Source organism: Panicum hallii, chromosome 5 (assembly GCF_002211085.1).
Source record: "Panicum hallii strain FIL2 chromosome 5, PHallii_v3.1, whole genome shotgun sequence".
Taxonomy (NCBI): domain Eukaryota; kingdom Viridiplantae; phylum Streptophyta; class Magnoliopsida; order Poales; family Poaceae; genus Panicum; species Panicum hallii.
The window spans coordinates 50,262,681-50,284,382 of NC_038046.1; the positions used below are offsets into that span (position 1 = coordinate 50,262,681).

General features: G+C 46.1%; 2 protein-coding genes and 1 long non-coding RNA gene across 3 annotated transcripts; 2 read left to right on the forward strand and 1 right to left on the reverse strand.

The window, feature by feature from the left end:
- The first annotated feature begins 1,629 nt into the window (after nucleotides 1-1,629).
- Nucleotides 1,630-4,526, forward strand: LOC112894423 (transcription factor PHYTOCHROME INTERACTING FACTOR-LIKE 15-like). Its single transcript, XM_025962132.1, has 7 exons — nucleotides 1,630-2,673; nucleotides 2,755-2,847; nucleotides 2,962-3,027; nucleotides 3,115-3,180; nucleotides 3,283-3,768; nucleotides 3,885-4,013; nucleotides 4,096-4,526. The coding sequence occupies exons 1-6, from the start codon at nucleotides 1,630-1,632 to the stop codon at nucleotides 3,996-3,998; spliced, it is 1,869 nt and encodes a 622-aa protein (XP_025817917.1). The 3' UTR covers nucleotides 3,999-4,013; nucleotides 4,096-4,526.
- Nucleotides 4,527-7,527: 3,001 nt separating this feature from the next.
- Nucleotides 7,528-10,727, reverse strand: LOC112891512. Its single transcript, XM_025958394.1, has 8 exons — nucleotides 10,349-10,727; nucleotides 10,165-10,227; nucleotides 9,916-10,077; nucleotides 9,653-9,835; nucleotides 9,438-9,568; nucleotides 8,603-8,771; nucleotides 8,344-8,473; nucleotides 7,528-7,915 (listed from the first exon to the last, which is right to left on the reverse strand). The coding sequence occupies exons 1-8, from the start codon at nucleotides 10,571-10,573 to the stop codon at nucleotides 7,719-7,721; spliced, it is 1,260 nt and encodes a 419-aa protein (XP_025814179.1). The 5' UTR covers nucleotides 10,574-10,727; the 3' UTR covers nucleotides 7,528-7,718.
- Nucleotides 10,728-17,371: 6,644 nt separating this feature from the next.
- Nucleotides 17,372-19,391, forward strand: LOC112894454. The gene is made up of 2 exons (XR_003228987.1): nucleotides 17,372-17,780; nucleotides 17,857-19,391. It is a non-coding gene; the product is annotated as an uncharacterized LOC112894454 (long non-coding RNA).
- The last annotated feature ends 2,311 nt before the right edge of the window (nucleotides 19,392-21,702 follow it).

Here is a 21,702-nt window from a genome sequence, read left to right on the forward strand (position 1 = left end):
GTCAAACCACGCACGCGCGCTCTCCTTCTGCCTCAGCTGGATCAATGGTTAGTGGTGGTGCGTGTGTGAAGCGAGGGAGCAGCCTTCGTGCGCTTTGCAGCCGCACGCCACCGTGGCCCTCCCCGCGCCTTTTCTTTATCGGCGGAGGCTCCCCGGAGTGTCCTCGGCGACTACACCTCGTCATCATCATCGGCCGCTGCGGCCACCGACTCCCCCATGCCCGCACGGGCTGCGCACACGTCTGGGCTGGATCCAAAGTGGCTTTGCCTTCCACCCTTCTCCTTCATCAGCTAGTATAGTTCCCTTTCCTTTTTCTGCCCGCCCTCTGCCTGCTTTATTTGGCAGGCAGCGATGCCGCTTTTGGCTTTGCAGATGCAGAGGCCGGAGTCGTCCCTGCCACGCGCCGCTGGGACTCTGCTGCAGTTGTTAAGGTGGATGCCCATAGATCGGTCGCAAGTACATGTACACTTGGTGGTGCAGCTGCTTGCGGCAGGCTGTCAACTGCTGCACTGCAGGGCGGCACGAGGCGCCGCAGTGTTCCCCGCTGCTCATCATTCATGCGATGGGGATTCGGTCCCCCCATCCGGCGATCAACCAATCATTTAGATCTAGCGGTGCAAGAAATAGTGCTAGCATTCCACTTACCAAGGTGGACAGTAGGTCCGTAGTGAACGATGGATTGGATTCGTGCTATCATGCAGGTTTGTGTCTACTCTTTCTTACAATACAGCCTCGACAGTAAGTATTGCCAGATAAACAAGCTAGTAGCTAAGATTGTAAGTGAAAGTATAGGATGCCATGCATGTCAAGGTTACTACTATGTATGTGTGTGATCTGATTCTTATGGTAGTACCAGGCCCTGATTAACTTGCAAGTAACAAAGGTTTATTGCTAGTAGGTAGTAGCTACGGAGCATGGGATCAGCACCTAGTATTGAAATAGTACGGCAGGCAGCCAACTGCGTCTAGAAAATAAATTGCCGCTGTACCCAACTCCTAACTAGGAGGAGAGGAGAGGAGAGGAGATAAATCCAAAGAGAGGAAGAGTACAAGGAAGATACTGTGGCTAGCACAGTGCGCGGACACACACACACACACACACACACATACCTTGGGGCGGGCGGGTACTGAGCACCGCCTAGGCCGCGGCGTTGCCTTGCACATTTGCCCGTCTTATCTGCTTGTCCATTTCCATCCACCGCCTGCCGAGGTCCCCCCATCTTATCTCCCGCAGGGCAACAGTGCCCGCAGCTGCCCTCCCGCTCACTGTTAACTGCCATTTCCCACCGAGGCGGCGAGGCCGAGAGCTCCCAACGCCCCCCGTCCCCCCTCCTGTAGCCAAGCTCGGCTCCTGAGCAACAAGAAGCAGCAGCAGCAGAGGCCGCAGAACCAACCGGCTAGCCGTCGCGTTCGATCAACAGCCAGTGCGCTGTTGCGCCGCCGCCGTCTGTTCCCAGTGCGCTCACCTCCACCAAGCGTGCCCTGCTGTCCTCTCTCCCTGGTCCTGCTCGCCGCGAGCCCCTGTGTCGTCCACCGAGCTCCAGGCCCAGATGTGAGCGATCCTTTTTCCTTCCCAGCTGATCATGCTTCTGTTTCCATCGGTTCTTGCTTACTTACGGTCCTCGTGTGCATGTACGTGGGGTGCAGGTCCGACGGCAACGAGTTTGCAGAGCTGCTGTGGGAGAACGGGCAGGCGGTGGTCCACGGGCGGAGGAAGCAGCCGCCACAGACCTCGCTCCCGCCCTTCAACTGTGGCGCTGGCAGCAGCAGCCGGGCTCAAGAAAAGCAGCCGGGCGGCGACCCCGTCGCGCTCTTGAAGACAGGAGGCGTCTTCGGCGCCGGCGGCTTGGCCCCGTCGTTTCACGACTTCTCCTCCGGCCTAGACGCCAGCCGTGATAACGGTGATCTTGATGACACCGTGCCCTGGATCCACTACCCCATCATCGAGGAAGACACCGCCGAGCCTGCTCTTGCGGACAGCTACAGCCCGGATTTCTTCTCGGAGCTCCATGCAGCGGCAGTGGCGGCGACGAACCTCGGTTCTCTGCCACCACCTGTCCAGCACACCACCAACAACAGGAGTAACCCGGTCGCCACCACCAGCAGAGAACCAGAACCCTCAAAGGAAATCCACCGCTTACCGATTCCAGGTCCAGCCACCAGGCCTGAACCACAAGCCGAGTTCGCGGCCACCAAGCAGCCTCGGCTGGGCGGCGGCGGAGAGGGCTTGATGAACTTCTCCCTCTTCTCTAGGCCGGCAGCCATGGCTCGAGCAAGCCTGCAGAACGCGCAGAGGCCGCCACAAACAGGCACGGACAAGGTGTCCAATGTCACCACGAGCACCCGCGTGGAATCGACGGTTCTCCAGTCGGCCAGCGGGCCAAGAACTGCCCCTGTGTTCACGGAGCAGAGGACGGCGTGGTCACAACAGCCCAGGGAGGTGCGGTTCTCGTGCACGGCAGCGCCGACAGCTGGTAACCTGCAGCAAGAGATGCCCCGGGACAGACTTGGCAGCATGACTCTGCAGAAAAAGGTTGAGACCAGGAAGGCGCCTGAGGCCGCAGTCGCAACTTCGTCGGTCTGCTCCGGCAATGGCGCTGGAACAGGAAATGACGAGTCCTGGCGCCAACACAAGAGGAAGAGTCAAGCCGAGTGTTCTGCTAGCCAAGATGATGTAAGTAGATAATACGATATGCAATGTCTTTGATCTAATCATATACCTTGCAGTGCTAATTAAAGGATTGGCCCTCTTCAGGATCTTGAAGATGAGTCCGGTGGTATGAGAAGATCTGGCAGCAGAGGCACGAAGCGCAGCCGCACCGCCGAGGTGCACAATTTGTCAGAAAGGGTAAGCAGGCTACTTCACAACATAATGCATTCATCACGTTACAGGCTAATTTCCTGGCCCTCAAAACACGCGCTACAATTGAGCTGATCGCATTGCAATGCAACAAACCTGCAGAGGAGAAGAGACAGGATCAATGAGAAAATGCGCGCCTTGCAAGAACTCATCCCCAACTGCAACAAGGTACGGCTAGCCAATCTATCATCTGTTTCCTCATCCATCTCTTGGGCCCGAGGCATTTGGTAGCAACAGATGTACCGTCTTTTGCAGATTGACAAAGCCTCGATGCTCGACGAAGCGATTGAGTACCTCAAAACCCTTCAGCTTCAAGTTCAGGTGCATTGAAACCACCTAATTCCAAATGTAACAAGATTCTTTCTGATAAATGCAAATACAGAATAAGCACTGACAAGATGTGTGGTCCTCTTTGGCACACAGATGATGTCCATGGGAAGTGGGCTGTGCATTCCTCCAATGCTGCTGCCACCAACCATGCAGCACTTGCAAATCCCCCCAATCGCTCATTTTCCTCATCTTGGCATGGGTTTGGGGTATGGGATGGGTGTCTTCGACATGAACAGCACCCCAGCGGTTCCATTTCCGTCCATGCCTGGTGCTCACTTTCCTTGCCCAATGATCCCAGGCACGCCACCACAAGGTCTTGGAATGCCTGTCAGAAACACGGTACCAATGTTTGGACTTCCCGGTCAAGCAATACATCCATCAGCATCTAGTGTACAGCCATTTCCATCTTTGGCTGGGCTTCCTGTTAGGCCAAACCTGCCCCCTCAAGTTTCAGCAGCCATGGCTAACATGGTGCAGGAGCAACAGCAAGACGTAGCAACTCAACAGCAGCAGAATATGAATAATGAAGCTCGACGGGGAACAAATACAGGAGATCCAGAATTACAGACCATCCCGCAGGTAGCACTTTCACAAATAATAAAAAAATAGATGAAAAGAATTTCTCCAGCTTTTGTCTGGATCTCTCATATATATATATATATAATATATATATCCGATTTGCACAATTCTTCCAGGTTGAGAACCAGCATTTTAGTGTACCCTCTTCAGCCCAAACAGAAAGTGGTCAGTTTTTGGATAGTGGCAACAACAGGACTGATACTGCAGGGAGAAATGGGCCTGAAACATAACACCGGCATGGAAGAGTAAGTGTGTGATTTGACTCCAGTGCTAAAGTTGAGAGAAATTATTGGATTTTGCACAAAACTCATATCAGAAAGTACACAGCTCATGATTTTTCAGGTCCCAACTAACAAGCTCCAGATGTGAAAATTAGCAAGTCATCCTGGAACAACTTACCGTGTTTCAAGATCCACGAAGCTGATCTATCACTTGACAAGAGAGCCCAATCAATCGAGATGGAATGAATTGTTGGCACGACGTCTAGCTTTAGCGAGCTAAGATGCTCAAAAGTTTTGTGTAAAATATAGATGGTAGGTGCAACCTGGTTACAAGCTGCAAGTCTTGACAGCCACTGCAGTTTTCCTTGAGTAGTTTTTCTTGCTTCACTAAAGTCTTCTTGGACCAATATGTCTTATTTTCCAAACATATTCTGCGATCATATGCAAAGGATCTCGGTCTCCACATACTGGGTCTGCTTTATGTATATCTCTTCCTGAGCAGATAACAATGAGCTAACAACTGAGCCTCATTCTTAAGCATATATGTAACCACATTCTTCCGCAACTATGTTCATAAGGCCCAAAGATAACTATTATGAAAGTTCTAGCAATAGCCATTATTAACACTACAGCTAAATATCATTTAAACATCAAGAAGCAGATAGAGCAATCTACTTGATTCTAAAGGTACTAACTATTGAGCATATTTATTACGCAGATGATGTGTACATTTCAATATATCTTGTGCCACATGTTCTTGACTACTTAGTTTGCCCCAAAAGAAAAAAAAAGAAGCAAAAGATGCAATCTACATGCTGCTTGATCGATTTATTTCTTTAAAAGGTATATTGTTCGGATATAAGGGCACGAGCTACGGGAGAGATGTCCATAAAAAAGGAAGCTTCTGAGGAGCATGCAAAAAGCTCAATCATAAATATATTTTACCTACGCTTGATCTCATGATATAGCTCAGCATGTCGACTTCAAGTGTCACCTTTGTTTGCCCATCAGGAAGCAGACATTTATATTAGTGACAATATAATTGTTATGCTATACTTATTGACAATAATAAAATAAGTTCAGGACCCAGCATGTAGGCAGGTACAATGTAAGAACGAAAAGATGGGGCAAAATTTAATCAGAAATGCTGCTCATGAATGAAGAGTCTTAAAGTATGCACATCTTTCGACTAGAAGAAGCTTTCACGCACCCGGCACCTCAGTTTACTACTAGCTCATTTGCCCTGGCATTTTCAATCGTATGTTTTTAATTGCCCTGCAACATCAGTCTACAGTAAACTGTGTAAGAGGATAAGCTAGTTATGGTATCTAGCATTATTGTACTACTTAATGGAGGAACAGGATTGCTTTTCCCTACCTATTTTATTCCTGATTTGACATAACTTTGAAGACTGGTGTGGACAGGCATCTGATAGATTCATGCATCTATGCATATGCATGTGGAGAAAGCACAAGCGAAGTCCCCTCCAATAATTCATGTCTTATCATTCTGGCCTAGGTGTTGTCGTCAGTTTTCAGGCCTATCCTCAGATCGTCCATTGATGAACCTTGCTCCCCTCAAAACGAGGAAACGCTGTGCGCCTTGCAAGATAGACCTTTGCCAGCTTATCCTATGCTTCTCTTTTCTTTTCCTCCTCTCCTTTTTCATTACCGATATTTTACTAGCTCCATCCCGGGTTGTAACTTTTGGTCAGCACCTATCCATGCCCTGATCATCTGCAGTAAGGAAAATCACAGACAACGATATCTGAGAAAGGAGTTTGTATATTCAAGGACTGAAGTGGGTTCAATAATGAAAACATTTCATGTCGCTACGGAAACGAGAACTTTGCCGAATGTCCAGAAATTTGCTGAGAGCAAAAATACGGGCACTCGGCAAAGATCCATTTTGCCGAGAGCAACACTCGGCAAATAAAAACACATGATAAATTCACGCTTTCCGGAGTGTGTGGTGTCAGTTGGCCACGAACATGCACATGATAAGGTAACTCTATTGTCTTTATTCTATAGATATTATTCCAGCGAATCTGGATTTGTACTATGGTAGTGTCAACAATCACAATCAAGTCACACAGTTAATCTTACTGAGACCCTGCGAGGACTATGGTTTCCAACCAAACAGTGTCAGTGTAGACTAGGTTCATAACAATGACTAAAGCCAATGGATCATTTCTGTTTGCTACGATACCAACTAAGCATGTCCTTTAAATGTTCTTGATATGTCGAAATGAGCACTCATATTGGATCTGCCCTAATTTGATAATTTCTTTTGGAGCGTCCACAATTGCAATTATTCAATAGCTGTATCTTCCCACATGTTGATATATATGTTGTGACTGATAGCATTCCAAACTCTGGTACTTGACACCTGATATTTTTTTAATAGAATTAAGACAATAGTTTGTTAATAGATGCAATATTAGCATGTCGGTGGTTCAATAGATAATTAAAATTTGTTTAAGCATGATAATTTATTAATATTCAAAAGGTAGGCAAACTATATTATCTTTTTGTCACACTCAACCCAAGTAGGGGTTAAACTTTGCATACAGATCAAGTGAGGCCAGCAGAAATTTGCCTCTTTCAATAAAGTATAATCTGCTAGCAGTTAAGCCATGGGTACTGGCTAGAAGCTGCAAAATGATGGCAATGCTTAAACAGTTCTAAGAACCCCACTACTGTTTACTATAATCTCATAGCGTGATAGGTTAAGCACACTGTGCCTAGCCAACCTAGCTAATTGGTAAGAAAGGTATGGTTATGGCCCAGCACAATTGTTTACAACTGCTAGTCTCTTTTAATCCTCACATCATTGAAAAAGAGGCTCAGATAAGCATGTGTCAGTTCCAGGCTTTATGTTCCTGTTCTGAGCCTTTGATAAACTGTTAGCACTAGCATCATCAGCAAGGAGTATCTATACAGACGAAAAAGCTTTATAATAAGAAGACTTCTTAATTTGGAAACCCCATAGACTCACCAATTAAACAGATTCTTCAGTCCTTCTACATTTAGTATTGCTGACCTTTCTCATAAGGAGTAAAACTGGTCTCAAAATGTCAGCATCATGAAGAAAGAACAGAGCAGATCAATCACTTCCATTGCTAATATTTAAGATCCACCTGTAGATGATCCGTCCATTCTCCGTCATCCTTCAGGTAGCAATGATAAGAAGGGCCCACAATTCAACAAAGATAGTTGGTATAATAAGAAGTTAACTTTATGAAAGGATGAACTTACAACCTGGCACATCATAAAGCAGCATCACAAATATGGTGATACATATGATTTATTTCCGACAAGTCCAATACCGTCCACACAACATTATCCTATAGTGAGATGTGATCTTTGATTTCTTTTTCTGATAGATGCCAAAATGTGAACCACAGGTTCAATGCACGAAAACAACCAAACATGTAGACAGCATAAGAGAGAGCAGGGAATATCAGCATAGTAAAGTAAATGCAAGCAAAACTGAATGGTATATGAACTAAGGTGTTGAAACCACAAGTTTCAGAAAGTAAGAGGCAAACTGTTGAGGATCAATAAAATAGCAAGCATAGTTGCACCCTTGTGCGGAATATATTTGCAACAGAGTTACCCTTTTACAAGGATGTTTCAGAACAAACACAACACATACTGCGGGGACAAGAAGATTCAACTAGATCACACTATGTACAGATCAAATTGATTTAAGTGAAAAATGGAGCATTTAGATGGCCTCGAGTTTAATGCTTGACAAGTTATTGCTCAATGATTCAACCACTTCATCAGGTGATTCCTCATCTGGATGTGACATTGGTTCTTGAACTTGAATACGAGGGATCTCATTCTGCAATTCTGCTTCAAGCTTCCTGAACTCTTCCTCAATATCGCCTTCATCATCTATCGAATGGAGTGGTACTGATTCTGCAAAATAACTTGGTCAGAATGTAACAGAAAAACATAAACTACATAGAAAATTCATTAATCCTTTTAAGAGATGAGTGTAAACGAGAGGCCAACATATAGAAGTACATGGGGCGCACAAAGATTAGCCAAAAACAGTGTGAACAAATCTAGATTAACACTAACACATTATTTCTGTAACTATAACTATAACCAATCCATATGTGTGTTAAGTTTGCAATGGTAACATAGTGCAGTTCATTGTTCCAGCAATGTTTACCAGCAAGATATAGGTTCTTGTTATAGTATTAAACTTAGAGTCCATCACGATCATGTTACTGTATTTCAGTAATTAGAGAGCTTTGTATGCAAGTAACCCTAGTTTTTAAGATGAATTACCTTGATTGTAAACTCTGGAATTCCTAGTAAAAGAACCACAAACAACTTACCCACGGCAGCATCAACTTCTCTTTGTGCAGCAACAAGCTCATCAACCTCCTTCAGATGGACATTAACCTCCTCTATGCTGACATTGTTCTCCTTCATTGCCTGGATACCAATTTGTATTGCCTCATAGACCTAGTAGCATGTACAGAGTTAATTGTTTACGCCACAAAGTGTCCATTGTTTGTAATATATATACAAAATTACAAACAAATAATTTAACTGCTCATTGTAGAGTATATACATTGTAATAAAATATTGCACCTTCTTAGTTGATTCAGCACTAGCAATCAGGCTGATAACTTCTTCAACCCTTTCTAATAATTGTGTGCATCTGTTCCGGCTTTGTGAGAATACTTTGGACTGCCTCACATAACGATAAGCACCCTGTTTGTCCCCAGACTTGAAGGATGCCAATGCCCTTCTCCTTGAACTATCATAAGATTTTTTTTTTTTGCAAAGCAGAACAATTTCAGCACCAGCATTTATCAAAATCCACTATAATCATACTAAGCTTATGGAATTAAGCATCAATTCGTAGTGCACAGCCTTCTTCAGTTCATCATTTAAACCAGACCTCCCTAATGCTATGTTAACATACCCATGAATGTATGACCTAATTTTCAACATGCGAAATGTGAACAAACAATTCATCCAGCAGCCAAACATAGAAAGTTGAAACCCTAAGAGAAATATGATATCACAAATACAACAAGCAGAAGGCAAGTAATAGCATTACAAAAGAATAAGGTCGTGATGGAAAATCCAAAATCATGAACCTGTCAAATCCGGTGGCAGGAAACTATGCACTGGCCCCTTCGCAATGCACAAAGTCAGATAGGGAAAATAATAATAACCAACTACTTATGTGTTCATGTTATTGTGTTGAAACTAGATGGATCATGTTCGGCAACCAGAAATAATTAATCTTGTGTTGCACTTCTATGTATAAAACTGGCCAAAAAAGTGTCATATGCTGGAATGTGTAGTCCTAGTCAGCAATCTATAGAAAGCACCATATGCAAGGATGTCCTTTTGGAATTTGAAACACACGACTGCTACATGCAAATCGTTGATTCAGATTGCGAAATATACTAACATCTCCCATCTGCGATCAAGCACATCAAGCTGCTGCTGCAGCCTCTCTTCTGTCCAAACTAAGTGCAAGGTGTCATGGTCAAGCTTGGATACAGCAGGAACTTGTGCGGAGTTTAGTGCAAACTTGACACCCTGCAGGCATGCATCCAACTGAATAAATACAGCAAGTCACTTGCTCCAGCAGAACAATAGAATGCAGAACAAAAATGAGCATACCTCAATAGGGTCCTGCTTCCTGGCTACAAGGTACCGAGCTTTCCCAGATTGCGTCAAAAAGCATAACGCGGCATGTGCATCATCCTGATCGCAGAAGAAGCTATTGAATCTGCACATCGTAACAACGCATGTCGATGTCCAATGAGAGTCACTCAATTGCCTAGCAATATCTGCAGCCCTTTCCTGCAATGGACTAGCAGGGAAACAAATAAGAATTCCAGCGTTCCACCTAGCAACTACACTGGTCCATCATTTTGACACACCTCGACTAACGATTTGAACACGAGGATGTCCTCCTGCGAAACCGGCCGCCTCGAGCTGATGGCCATCTGGCTCACCCTCCGGACCAGCTGGTACAGGCTCCCCGTGGACGGATCGATCAGCTCGGATTTGAGAAGTATGTCCTCATCTGCACGCATCTCTTCCTGCAAAATGGGCAGTAAATTCAAATTCCAGTTTCCCCGATCACCATAGTAACAACATAACCTGAAATTGTGGTGGGAAGGACAGACCAGAACTTGTGGCAAGCAAAGCGGCGTGAGCCCCCCGGGACGCGCGAACCAAGCGCTCGTCACCTGCAGTTTGTCGCCGTCGTCGCGTCAGAGTACGCGAGAGAGAGAGAGATGAAGCGAACCCAAGTGCGTTAGGGGCTAGGGGGGAGGGAGGCGAGAGGAGGGGATTCAGCGGGGTGCTTACGAGGTGGGCGGGGGCGGAGCAGCGGCGGAGCCGGCGCGCAACGCGTAGCAGGAGGTCCTTCCAGAAGAGGAGCGTGGGGTGGGGCCAGTCGCGTCGCTGCCCCGTGAAGGCCTTGAACCTGGCGCGGAGGTCGGCGCTGTCGGGGTCGTCCCACCAGCCGGCCGCGCCCATCTCCGCCCGCACCGCCGCCTCCCACCCCTCCCCGCCCCCCTCGCCGGGAACCATAGGCGAGGTGCTGCGGCGGCGGCGGCGGTGGGGGAAGCGGTGGGCTCGCCGGGAAGCGAGATTACCAATTGCGGGAGCGGGTGGGTTTTCGTTCGAGAGCCGCGCTGAGGGAGAGAGGAGACGGAGAAGAGTCGGGACATGGGGAATTTTTGCTGGACCTCCGTTTTGCAATGTGTGGGTCAAGGCCTGTGGGGGTTGGTTCGTTTGCATTAGAGAGCTTAGCTCTTTCGGCCCAGTTTGAATCGGTCCATGAGGGCCATCAAGCCTGACCAAGTCTCAACACAGCCCAAGCCTTTTTCTTTTCAGGGCCGCCGAACCGAGCCCACACGGGTCGGAGTACGGTTCACTCGTGGGCACGATTCGAGGGGTCCGATTATATATCGCCATCATCCGAAGAGTAATTTTCCATGCGGTATTAAATGGGCCTTAGCCCAACAAACAGACGTATACTCTATTTAATTCACTAACCCCACAAACTTGACCGGAAAATAAACATCACGAGTAGTACTCCCATAAGAAGAAAGAGAATAAAAGATACGCGCATGCAAGTGTAGACAAAAACTAATAATATCATCCGCAATGCAAAGGGATTACAAACAAAAAATATAAAAATCATAAAATATGTATCCAAATTCAATTTTGATTATGCCATTGTATTTCTTGTGATAAGATTTTCAAAATAAGATCACACTTAACCATATTTTTAGACAATATTAAAAACATTTTTTAATGAACTAAAATATTTGACAATTGCGAATAAATATTTAAGTGTCAGACCTAGAACCACGGGAGTGCGCACTATTGTAAGCTATTCGGACACGAGTAGAACTAGTCGGAACAGAATGAACCTACCCGAGTAGTCCTCGGGTAGGATTCCTTAGCTCGTATTTGGCTAGGATATCTGTAACCCTGTCCCCCCAGACTATATAAGGGCAGGCAGGGACCCCTCAAACTATAACCAATCTAAGACAATACAAACCACCACACATGACGTAGAGTATTATGCTCCTTGCAGCCTGAATCTGTCTAAATCTTTGTGTTCCTTGCACCTTCGAGTTCCTGATCTCGGCGGCACCTCACCTACAATCCTTGGGGGTATCTCTCGGTGGGTTTGGCGGTAAAACAACGACAATAAGCAAGAGAAACAAATAATAAGTTTCTCAAAAAAAGATTAAACATAACGAACAAATAATAGTATACCGGAAATAAAAAGATTGATCAAAAGATATCATTTTGTTATTTTTTTAAAATCTACCTGTTGTTTGTACTATTTAAATAAGATAGGGATGTATGCATGCAACAAAAGATAAAAATGGTACCATCACCCTAGATGCAAGGAACTTTGAAGCTAAAATACAATAAATCACGAACTAAGCATCCATGTTAATTTCCGATTGTAGTATTGTATTTTTCTATAATAAGGTGTTGAAAACAAGACCACATTTGATAATTTATAGAATGATTTTTTTAAATATATTTTTGATGTTGAAGATATTTTAATTCGCAGAACAAAAAATTGCACACCATGAACAAATTATACGAACTTAAGGAATAAAAAAGTATATAATTGGAACAAATTATACGAACTCATGGAACAAAATAAATATCCATACCGAATAAATAATATGTACGAAATAAAGTTGTATACATCTGAAATAAATTGTATAAACTCACAGAACATGTACATTTAAAATAAAATATATAGTATGAAGAACAAAATCTATATACCCAAAACTCAAGAAAAGAACCTATATATTTGAATAAATTATATAAACTTACAAAGATTGTACACCTAGAATAAACAAATATTACAAGAAATAAAGGAAGAAAAGAGAAAAACAATAGCAACAGAATAAAAGAAAAGTCAACTGAAATAAAAGATTAAAAAAGAAGAGAATAGAAAAAAGAAAGATCAAATGTTAATGTATTTACATCACTTGCACATGTAAATTATTGAAAAATAAAGAAAAAGCAAGGTAGCCTTATACGCAGAATATTTTAGTTTATAAATTTACATAACAAATATTATTCACCTGAAGCAAACTATTCGAACTTAGAAAATAAATATTTGTACATCTATAACAAATAAAAAGTAGACATAAAACTAATGCTATGATACATGAAAGAAATAAAGGAATAAATTAGGCATAGGAAGTAGGAGAAGAATGACAACTAAATCAAAAATAAAGTAACATAATATATAAAAAAGAATGCATAAAAGGGATAAAATAAAAAATAAATGTAAAAATAAAAAGAATCCTAAGATTGTGACGAGCGTAAAATTAAATGAAATAAAGAATTTTTAAAAAGAAACGGGCAATAAAAGAAGCATCGAGTGTTATAGTCTCATAATACATACTTTTATATTATGAATCTCTATAAAAAATAGGGAAAAAAGAAAAATAAATTTGTACCTAGAACAATCTGTATAAAATCTGAGAATAAGTTAGAGTACAAAGTAACCTGCTAGGGAAGAAAATAAATAGAAAAAAAGACTACCATAAAACAAGGAAGAAAAAACGAACACAAGAAAAAAATAGGTCAAAGAGAGAAGAAGAAAATTAAAAGATGGAAATAAGGAAGGAAAAACGTAAAATAAGAAAAGCTAAAAGAATAGGAAAGAAGACACGAAATAAGAATGTATATCTGACAATATTGCCTAGCTAGTGATTAGGCACATAATCTAACACTTTAAAACAGAGAACTATAGTAAAAAAATATTTTTATTTACACTGTGCGGCTTCACATGTATGGATGTATGGATATGGTTTATTAAGACTGCAATAAGTTGTTAGGCTAATTTACTCCAGCGGCCGATCTGATATTTCTTCAGGTGATGGATCAAGGTATTATCGTACAAGTGAATATATAGCCCTGGCTCGATTCAAGAGCAGGGGAGGGGAGACTTGAGACGGACAGGTTCGTGTCGTCGCTCATCATCGCAGGCAAGCAGCACGGCACCAATCGCGGCTGGGCGCTTTGCTAGTGCGGCAGCCTGGAGCCGTCGCTGTCCGGATGGACGACGACGTCCTGGGGACGGCACTGGCGGCTCACTGGGGTAGTAGTCCACAGCCCTCTAGCCTTTGTCTCGCAAGAAAACGTCGCTGCTGATGAAGGCTCTGCTAGCTGCTAGCAACTGGTTCCAATTTGTTGGCGCGCGGCGCGGCCGCTTCGGAGCACAGCGCGCAACAGATCGGCGTGGGGCAGCACTACCGACCGCGACACCGCGTCCCGCGTCACGTGTGACGTCGACAGGATATTATGAATTAAATTGCAAGGAACGAAAATTGTTTTATTTTTTCCTCAAAGAAAGGGAACGGAAATCGTTTTACGCGGCGACAATAGTGGCTTCTCCGATCCGGGAGCAAACGTGAAACGTGCCTACTTTGCTGCCGGATCTGCTGCACATATATATATGCATCAATAATCCACGCATATGCCGTTTACTGTAGATGCCGTAACGAAGACTGCCTTGTCATGTTATCGGGCTTAAAGCATCTCCAACAGTCTCTTTTTTCTTCCTAACAAACCGTTAATATAGGAAAAAATATACACCAACATTTTCCTAAAATCTCTCACTTTTCAAATAATTATTGGGTTGTTCCAATATTTTACCTAACTTTCCTGAAATAAAGAGAGAATTTCTGCTCTCCCAATATATTAGTTGTATTGGGGAACTGTAAAAACGTCTTCCCTAATAATCTATGAAAGTGGTATTAAGACATTCTAATACTAGCTTATTGTGAGATGTTTATTGGGAGACTGCTGGAGATGTTCCACATTTGGATGTGCAAAATAGGAGGGCTAAAATTTATGTGGTAATAGTCTAAACATAAGCTAGTTGGAGATAATGAAAGGCTTATGACTTCTAATAAGTACTAATTAGCCATTGTCTATGCAATTATCCTATCAATTAGTCCATATTTCATCCTTCGTTTCGACATCTAGATAACAGAGCTAAAGTTTAGCTCTAGAATCCAAATGGGAAGATCTTATTATATCGCATACGAATCTACGAATGATAGCTAGAGTACACATGCATATGCATGGCGCACTGTGAACATGCAGCAACTCTTGTGGAATATCCTTCTATCGTTGTAGATACCAGATGGCAACAGTAGGAATGGACAGGTGGGTGAACTAGTAGGGTGAGCAGGACACGACGACGGCTGCCAACATCGAGCGAAAGGGTGCGTGTACTGTTACTACCACTTTTGCCGGTGTTAGCTTGTGTCTGAGCGCTTCCGATCCTTCTCAGGATCGGAGTGGCGCGCGTAGTAGGGCCTAGGCGACCGACGGCACGCATCGTCTCGTTCCTGCTTGTCTAGACCTGTTTGGGTCGTCAGGTTTCGTGCGTTTCGACCGACAGACCTACCACCGCGACGGGACTCCTCGTTTTGTTATTGGTTGGTCATCGTACGCCGCGCGAGGACCGCCCACACGTTTCTCGTTGGATCATTGATTGCCAGGTTCTTAAGTAGTTATAATTAATGTTTATATGTGTACACGAAGATACATACATACATATGTATAGCGCATATCGCATCGTACATGATCGCTGCCAGGTTTTCGCGTTATCTACGGCCTTTAAGATTAGTACTGAACTTCAAGTTAGAAAACCTTGCATTACACTGTTTTCTTTCTCAGGAGCCGGCGAGAAAGCTGTCTTTCGGGACGCGTTTCGGAGAAGCAACGAGCCGAGTGTCTCAAATCGAAAGTCATGGTGGTGAATTCAGATTAGCAATAATGGTTCCGAATGACTGAGGGTTAATTGTAGAGTATTTAAAAATGATTCGATATGCATGTAGGGCGGTAACACTTTCGGAGGAATGGATTCGGATCGAAAGAGGATACGAGTCATCCAAGGACACTTTAGCATCCGAAGGTATCACTGTAAGCTAGCTTTATATCTAGGCCACATTGGTTTTTTATCCATGTGAAGGAGAGAGAGAAAAGAACTCTCTCTTGCTCAAGACATAATCTCATGCACACAACCCTATCTAACTCTTAACTAACTGGTGGACGGAAGACATGTCTCTTGCATCATCTTTTATATGTATGAGTTAGTAGCTAACTCTTAACTTTTGCAGGAGCCTAGTAAGGAGGACGACGGGCGTGAGAAGCGTGACGACTCTGGATGGCAAAGTCAAGTTGTACACATCTAATTATTTTCCCTTTAGTTTGTACAGGATGACAAATAGCGGAGGGCTATTCCTGTTCATTTGATTTTGATGGATCGAGAGAAAAAGGAACATCACACTGAGCTATTTCCTTTTCCCTTAATCATCTGATCCACCTGTTTCGTTTTGGAACCAACAATGTCCATTACATTAATACTGAACTGAAAAGTTTTGTGGGCAAAGGCAAAATGGAAAAAAATAAACAAACTTGTGTTCTCTCTAAGATACAAGGCTACTCTCCACGTATAAAGCGCTCTAGGCGCTTGGCTCCCACGGTAATCCATAGCCACGCCTCCTCTTTGATCTTAGCAAGCAGCACATGAACTACTGGCTCTTTCTTGCGTTAAGTTAATTTACCTCGTGATCCGTCTCACGCTCGCACAGCGCGTGACCCGTCGCCATCGTGTCGCCACTGCTAAGCACCGTTGGGTTAGGGGCCGGGGTTAGGGACCCTGGGCTGCTGCGGTCGATCATCGACGGTCCTAGAAGAAGTTTTGTGGAGGCGCTCGAGACGCAGGTGGCGGATCATGGCTCAATGGTGCAGCGAAGCCGCGATCTCGCCGTCGGAGGCGCGGGCGGCTGGAGGGTGATGGGTGGGGTCGGTGGTGGGCGCGGGCGTGTCGGCCAGAGCTTTTAATTTTAGGGGAGGGCGGGGTCGACGGGTAATGGCGGCCTGGTGGGTGGTGGACGGCACGGCGAGGCGGACGAGTCGAAGAGCAGGGTACGGTGGAGGAGACTGGGTCGCGCGATCCCCTTATCCCGCAATAGGTCGCGTTTGAACTTTGTTTTTTCTCCTTATGGTTAAATATGCATTCCATTCCTTCCACACCTCCTAGCATGGCAGGATGATGAGGGATCATATTATGCCTCTCTTAGGGACTTACTATATTCTAATAACCCGTGATCACCAATAATGTATTGTGTCACATGGTGGCCAATGTTTTTTTAGATCAACAGAGGGAGCATCCTCACCTGAATTTCATTTCCAGGGGTATTTTGAAAGCCAAAAGTTTTACAACATGGATCTTCAGCAATTTAGGAAAAATAAATAGGGGTGAGAAGAGAACACAAACATTAAGAAACAAACGGAGTACAACAGGGGAGGAGATACACAACTCACTAACTAACCAAAGGAAAGTCATATCACATGCCGAAACGACCACTAAATATCGATTAGCGCTTCCACCGAGCAACATACTTGCCAGCTACATTGTGGCCATTGCATCCCCACACCGCTTCTCGTAGCTATGCCGCTCCACTGTCGCCCTCCATTTGAGGGACCACCCAACGGAATGGGAACTAAGAGCGGGTGAAGAGCACACAAAATCACAATTCCCTAGGCATGATGACCTCTTTTGAAATTGACGTCGACACCTACAGCTCATTCGGGCTCCACATGCAGCCATCCGGCAACATCCAAAGGGAGGAACCTCTGAAGGGGAATGATGGAAGCGGTGGAAACACCAGCCGGCAATTGATTTACTAGCACCACAAAGGAGAACGCCGACAAAGCAGAGGCGCCAGAGGAGGTGAGGAGGACACTCGCCGAACCACAATGGCAGCCAACATCTAGTGCTAGCCTCGCCGTTGAAGAGTCACGAGGAGGTATATCATGAATACCAGCAGCAGGCAGCAGACCTCCAAAGACCCGCCTACAAATTGGATGCAATATCGAAGATGCAGTCACCATTTGCTCAGTGGAGCAGGGTGTACAAGAGGGGAAACGGTAGGAGAGGGGAGGGGGCATATCCGGGCGGGCACGGTGTGGATCTGGCCCGCGCCGGCCTGTAACCGTAGCTCTCTACTTTTCTTCGAGTTGAGGGAGGAAAAACCTATGGAAGAAAGGACTCGTGGGAGGAGGCCCCGCCGCCGCCGTCCTTGAACCTAGGCGGACTTACCGCACGGGGGCTCTATGGTAGCGCCGCAGAGGCGAGGTGGAGTGAGGGAGGGGAAGGGGCGGAGCGAGCCGTTTTCCATGGTGGCCATTGTTGCGGGTGCATATCTGGGTATCGCACCCATTGGCAGAGGTGAACTCACACTTTCTTGGTGTAGCAGCACTTTACAAGGAGACGCTTTATCATTTCTAATGCCATTATTGGACAGAGGAGGCGGACCATGTTACGACAGTTCGGAGGCAGTGTTGGATTGCAGCACGAAGAAGCACTTTAATTTGGAGGCGCACAAACCTTCTAGATTAGTTTGTAGTTCGTGCTCGTGTCGTGCCTAGGAATTATGCGCGGCTGGTGAAGTATATACTCACCACTCTCCATGAGTTTCCATCTAGTATCATACGGAGTGCTTGGTAGTAGCTGTACTTGTTATACTATTATATCCACATCCTTTGACCTTTGACCTTAAAACCAACCTGCATGCTAGAAGAAAGTTTTTGCATGTACTTGAGAGCCTACTCATGCATGCTTTGTGATCTTCTTTCCACTCTTGCCAATACCCAGCAGAATTATACTGGTCTCGTGAAGATGCCCGAGTGCGGGGGAGGGCAGGAGGCCAGTTCCTCCTCAAAGGCCATCTTGTGGTGCGCCTCTTTTTTACACTATTCATGCTTATAGTGTAATATACCGCAGGATGTACTTATAGTGCCACTACATTTGCCCTAATAAGGCGTAGGCGAGGGAGCTAGAATTCCAAACAGCCCTAACCCACAAGTGAGACCTAGCTAGCATATAGAACTCGCCATCATCAATTAGCATCACTCCCCATGCGATGCCCGCGCTAGAAGAATTGGAAGCGGTGAACGTTCTTGCCCCGGTGCCAACTCCTTAAAAAATTATTGTTGCGCTCTGGCTTCCTTCCCCAACTTCTTTGCCTGAGCAGGAGGCGTGGTACCTTTGTACAGGTTACGAGCTCAGCTAGTGAAGCCTGCACATAGCAGCTGTCAAGGAGCGAAGCTAATTTTCTATGGTGGGACCTGATCTTTTTTCAAGCTTCACTCCACGATGTGGAGGGCCTCATTGGTGAGCAAGACCAGACCCGGCCCCCAATCAACCCTACCATAATTTGGGAACCAAATCTTTCAGCGATCAACATTTCTAACCTCTCACAATCGCTTATGCATGCATCATGCGCCTCGAGTATAATAGTCCCTGTCGCCATACTTATAGCGGGCGCCTTCATCCTGCTTTCTCCATACACGACGCGGTGTGTGTGCACGCGCTTAATTAATATAAAACCCCAATAATCAGGTGGCTCCCTCCTCCTTGATTGCGTTTCCATGGCAAGCAAGTTGATGACAGCTGACAAGGATCGATGAGCCTCTGGACAGAAAGGTGTAACGGCCAACGGACGACAAAGGGGATGGGGCTCGGGACCTGCCTAGGAATCCGTCGAGGACGACGACGTACGGGCAATAGGACCGCGCGCGCCCCGACCCGCCCCCCGCTTCCGCCGGGCTGCTGCCTGCCCCGCGCATGGCAGCGACGCCAGCCGGCCGTCGTCGGACCAACCGCCAACGCCCGGCTCAGTGGCGCGCCCGTACGTGCGGTGCGACGTCGCTGGCCGGCCGGGGCCGGGGCTGTCGACCTAGCTCGATCGGACGTCGGAGCCATGCGTTATTACGTCACATTCCGGGCGGCGTCGACGGCAACGCGTCCCGGCCGGCCGCGCCCTGCCGTTGCTCGCTCGGTCGCCGGAGCCCACCGCCGCTGCCTTTCCTTTTTCCCGGCCCCGCACTGGTCGCTTTCTTTCTTTCTTTCTTTCTTCCCCGGCCGGTTGCGCTCGCGGCCGCTGTGCGCTGACAGCCGCGCCGGCCGATGGACGGTTACGCGCGAGCCGGCGTGGAAGCAGGTTTCGGATGGATGGCCCCCATGCATGCACATGCGCGTGCGTGCTCGACCACTGTCGGTGCACTGGCGGCACGTCCTCGTCGGGCCTCGCCGTCGCCGCTTGCTCCGGCCGCGCAGAGAGCTAGGTCGTTAGAACGACGCGTCGGGGATGACGTGGAGATGGCACACATCGACGATCTCTCTTACAAATTATAACGATTAATTGACGGATTATTGACGCAACGATCTTTTATTTTGTGCATATTCCCAAATTAAAGAGACTCCGGCCGTTGGTGATCCTCTCCGTCCGTAGCGTTCGACGACAGAGAGCTAGCGGCCGTACGCGCTCGTGGTTTCGACACGTACGAGAGAGCTTGCTCCCAGTGTACAGGAATACCTGCCACGTACGTATTGTACGTGCTGAATAGCGCACGGCGTACGTTACGCCGCCGACAGAGACCTCTAGCTGCGCCTGTTAGGCAACTGTAGGTTGGGTCGAGCGTAAGCATCGCCACGCGCTATCAGTGACAGGGGCACGCGCGTACGTACGTGCTGGCGGACGGGGCCAAACATCAGTGACAGGGAAAGGCCGCCGGGCCGGTACACGAACGTCGTCGATCGATCCCCATGCCGCTATATAACTAGCTAGCTAGCCAGTATGCATGTGCGCGATCGAGGGCAGCAGCTGATCCAGAGCACGTAGTACGTAGCTAGTAGCGAAGGCTCAAGCTCACCCGACCGGTGGACCCGGCGACGCTGACTGTCGGCGAGCTTGGCGCGGGGAGCGTCGTTCTGCGACGTCGACGAGACCGGATGACAAGTGGTCGTTGTTTGTCGCCGTGCTGCCTGTCGTGACGTGCAGCAGCTAGCTACAATATGGGCGTGTCAGCATTAAGGGGCAGCCCACGGTGTCCAACGGAAGAAGGCTGGACCGTACCGTACCAACCTCCGGCAGGTGCGGTGGGATTTGGCCGTGGTTTGGAGTGGCCATGTACATGCATGGAGGGAGTGAAATGAACTGGCTAGCTTTAGTGTATGCATGCCAATTTATATGCGGTTCACGTAGTAACACCTCAATGTGCATGTTTGACACACGGATGTTGTGATCCGAATTAAATACACGAGCCAAGAGGAGCCTGGTAATTGACAATCTGGGTGTTTCAATTATCGACTCAGCTAGCACAGTATTTTCTTAAATTTATTTTAGAAATTAATTAACATCTCTATATTGGCCGATGACAGCGAGAAGTCTATGGCACGTAACTTTATGGACCTCAAGATCTGCCGGCCAGTTTATTGGAGGTGCTCATAGGGTACGGTCTCTACCTTTAATCTTTCAGTGGTAGACAACCGTGGCCGTCGACAACGAGAAGCCTATGACGGCTCCAATCTCAAGATTTGCGCTACTCTCTTCGAGATGCTCATATTTATTGTCAGTTGTAGACAACATGGCTATAACAACGAGAAGCCTATGGTCTCATCAATCTCAAGATCTATCGGCAAGTCCCTTAGAGATGCTCATAGAGTAGAGTGTGCGAGCGTGCGTTGATAGATATGAGAGCACGCGCGAAAAAAAGATTCGCAAACTATATATTGGTTCTGATTTCTGAACCCTCGAATATGAGTTATGGCGCGGAAGAGAACGTGCGCGCGAGCACAACCATGCATAGCTAAAAAGAGGTGGTCATTATATGCACGCCCGTTCTGGATCCCAAACGGTTTTAGGAACCTCATTTATCATCCATAACTAGTTAGGTACGTCATTGTTTTGACTATCAATATGCAATAATAACAATATAAGATCAAGTTTAATAGTTGAGACAAGCACTTGGTTATTAGACTGTCCACCTCAACAATAGAGATCAACTTGTACAATAGCTTAGCTCTTCACGTCTTCAAATATGAAATTTGTGATGGGCCGTCGGGGAGAGAGATAGATAACCGCCGATTATTGTACCTACTCTAAGTTGATGCCTGCAAGCTAGTTTACATGCAAAGAACCGCCGGATCAAGACACAACACCGATTAATCAAACAAGCAGGTTATATAAGCGTACTACTACGAGGTGATGATAGCATACGTACACGTTACTAGTAAGTATTTGATTGACTCTATGCTTTTTTCTATATAATATTTTTTTGGTATTGTTTTAGTTAGAAAATAACACTTT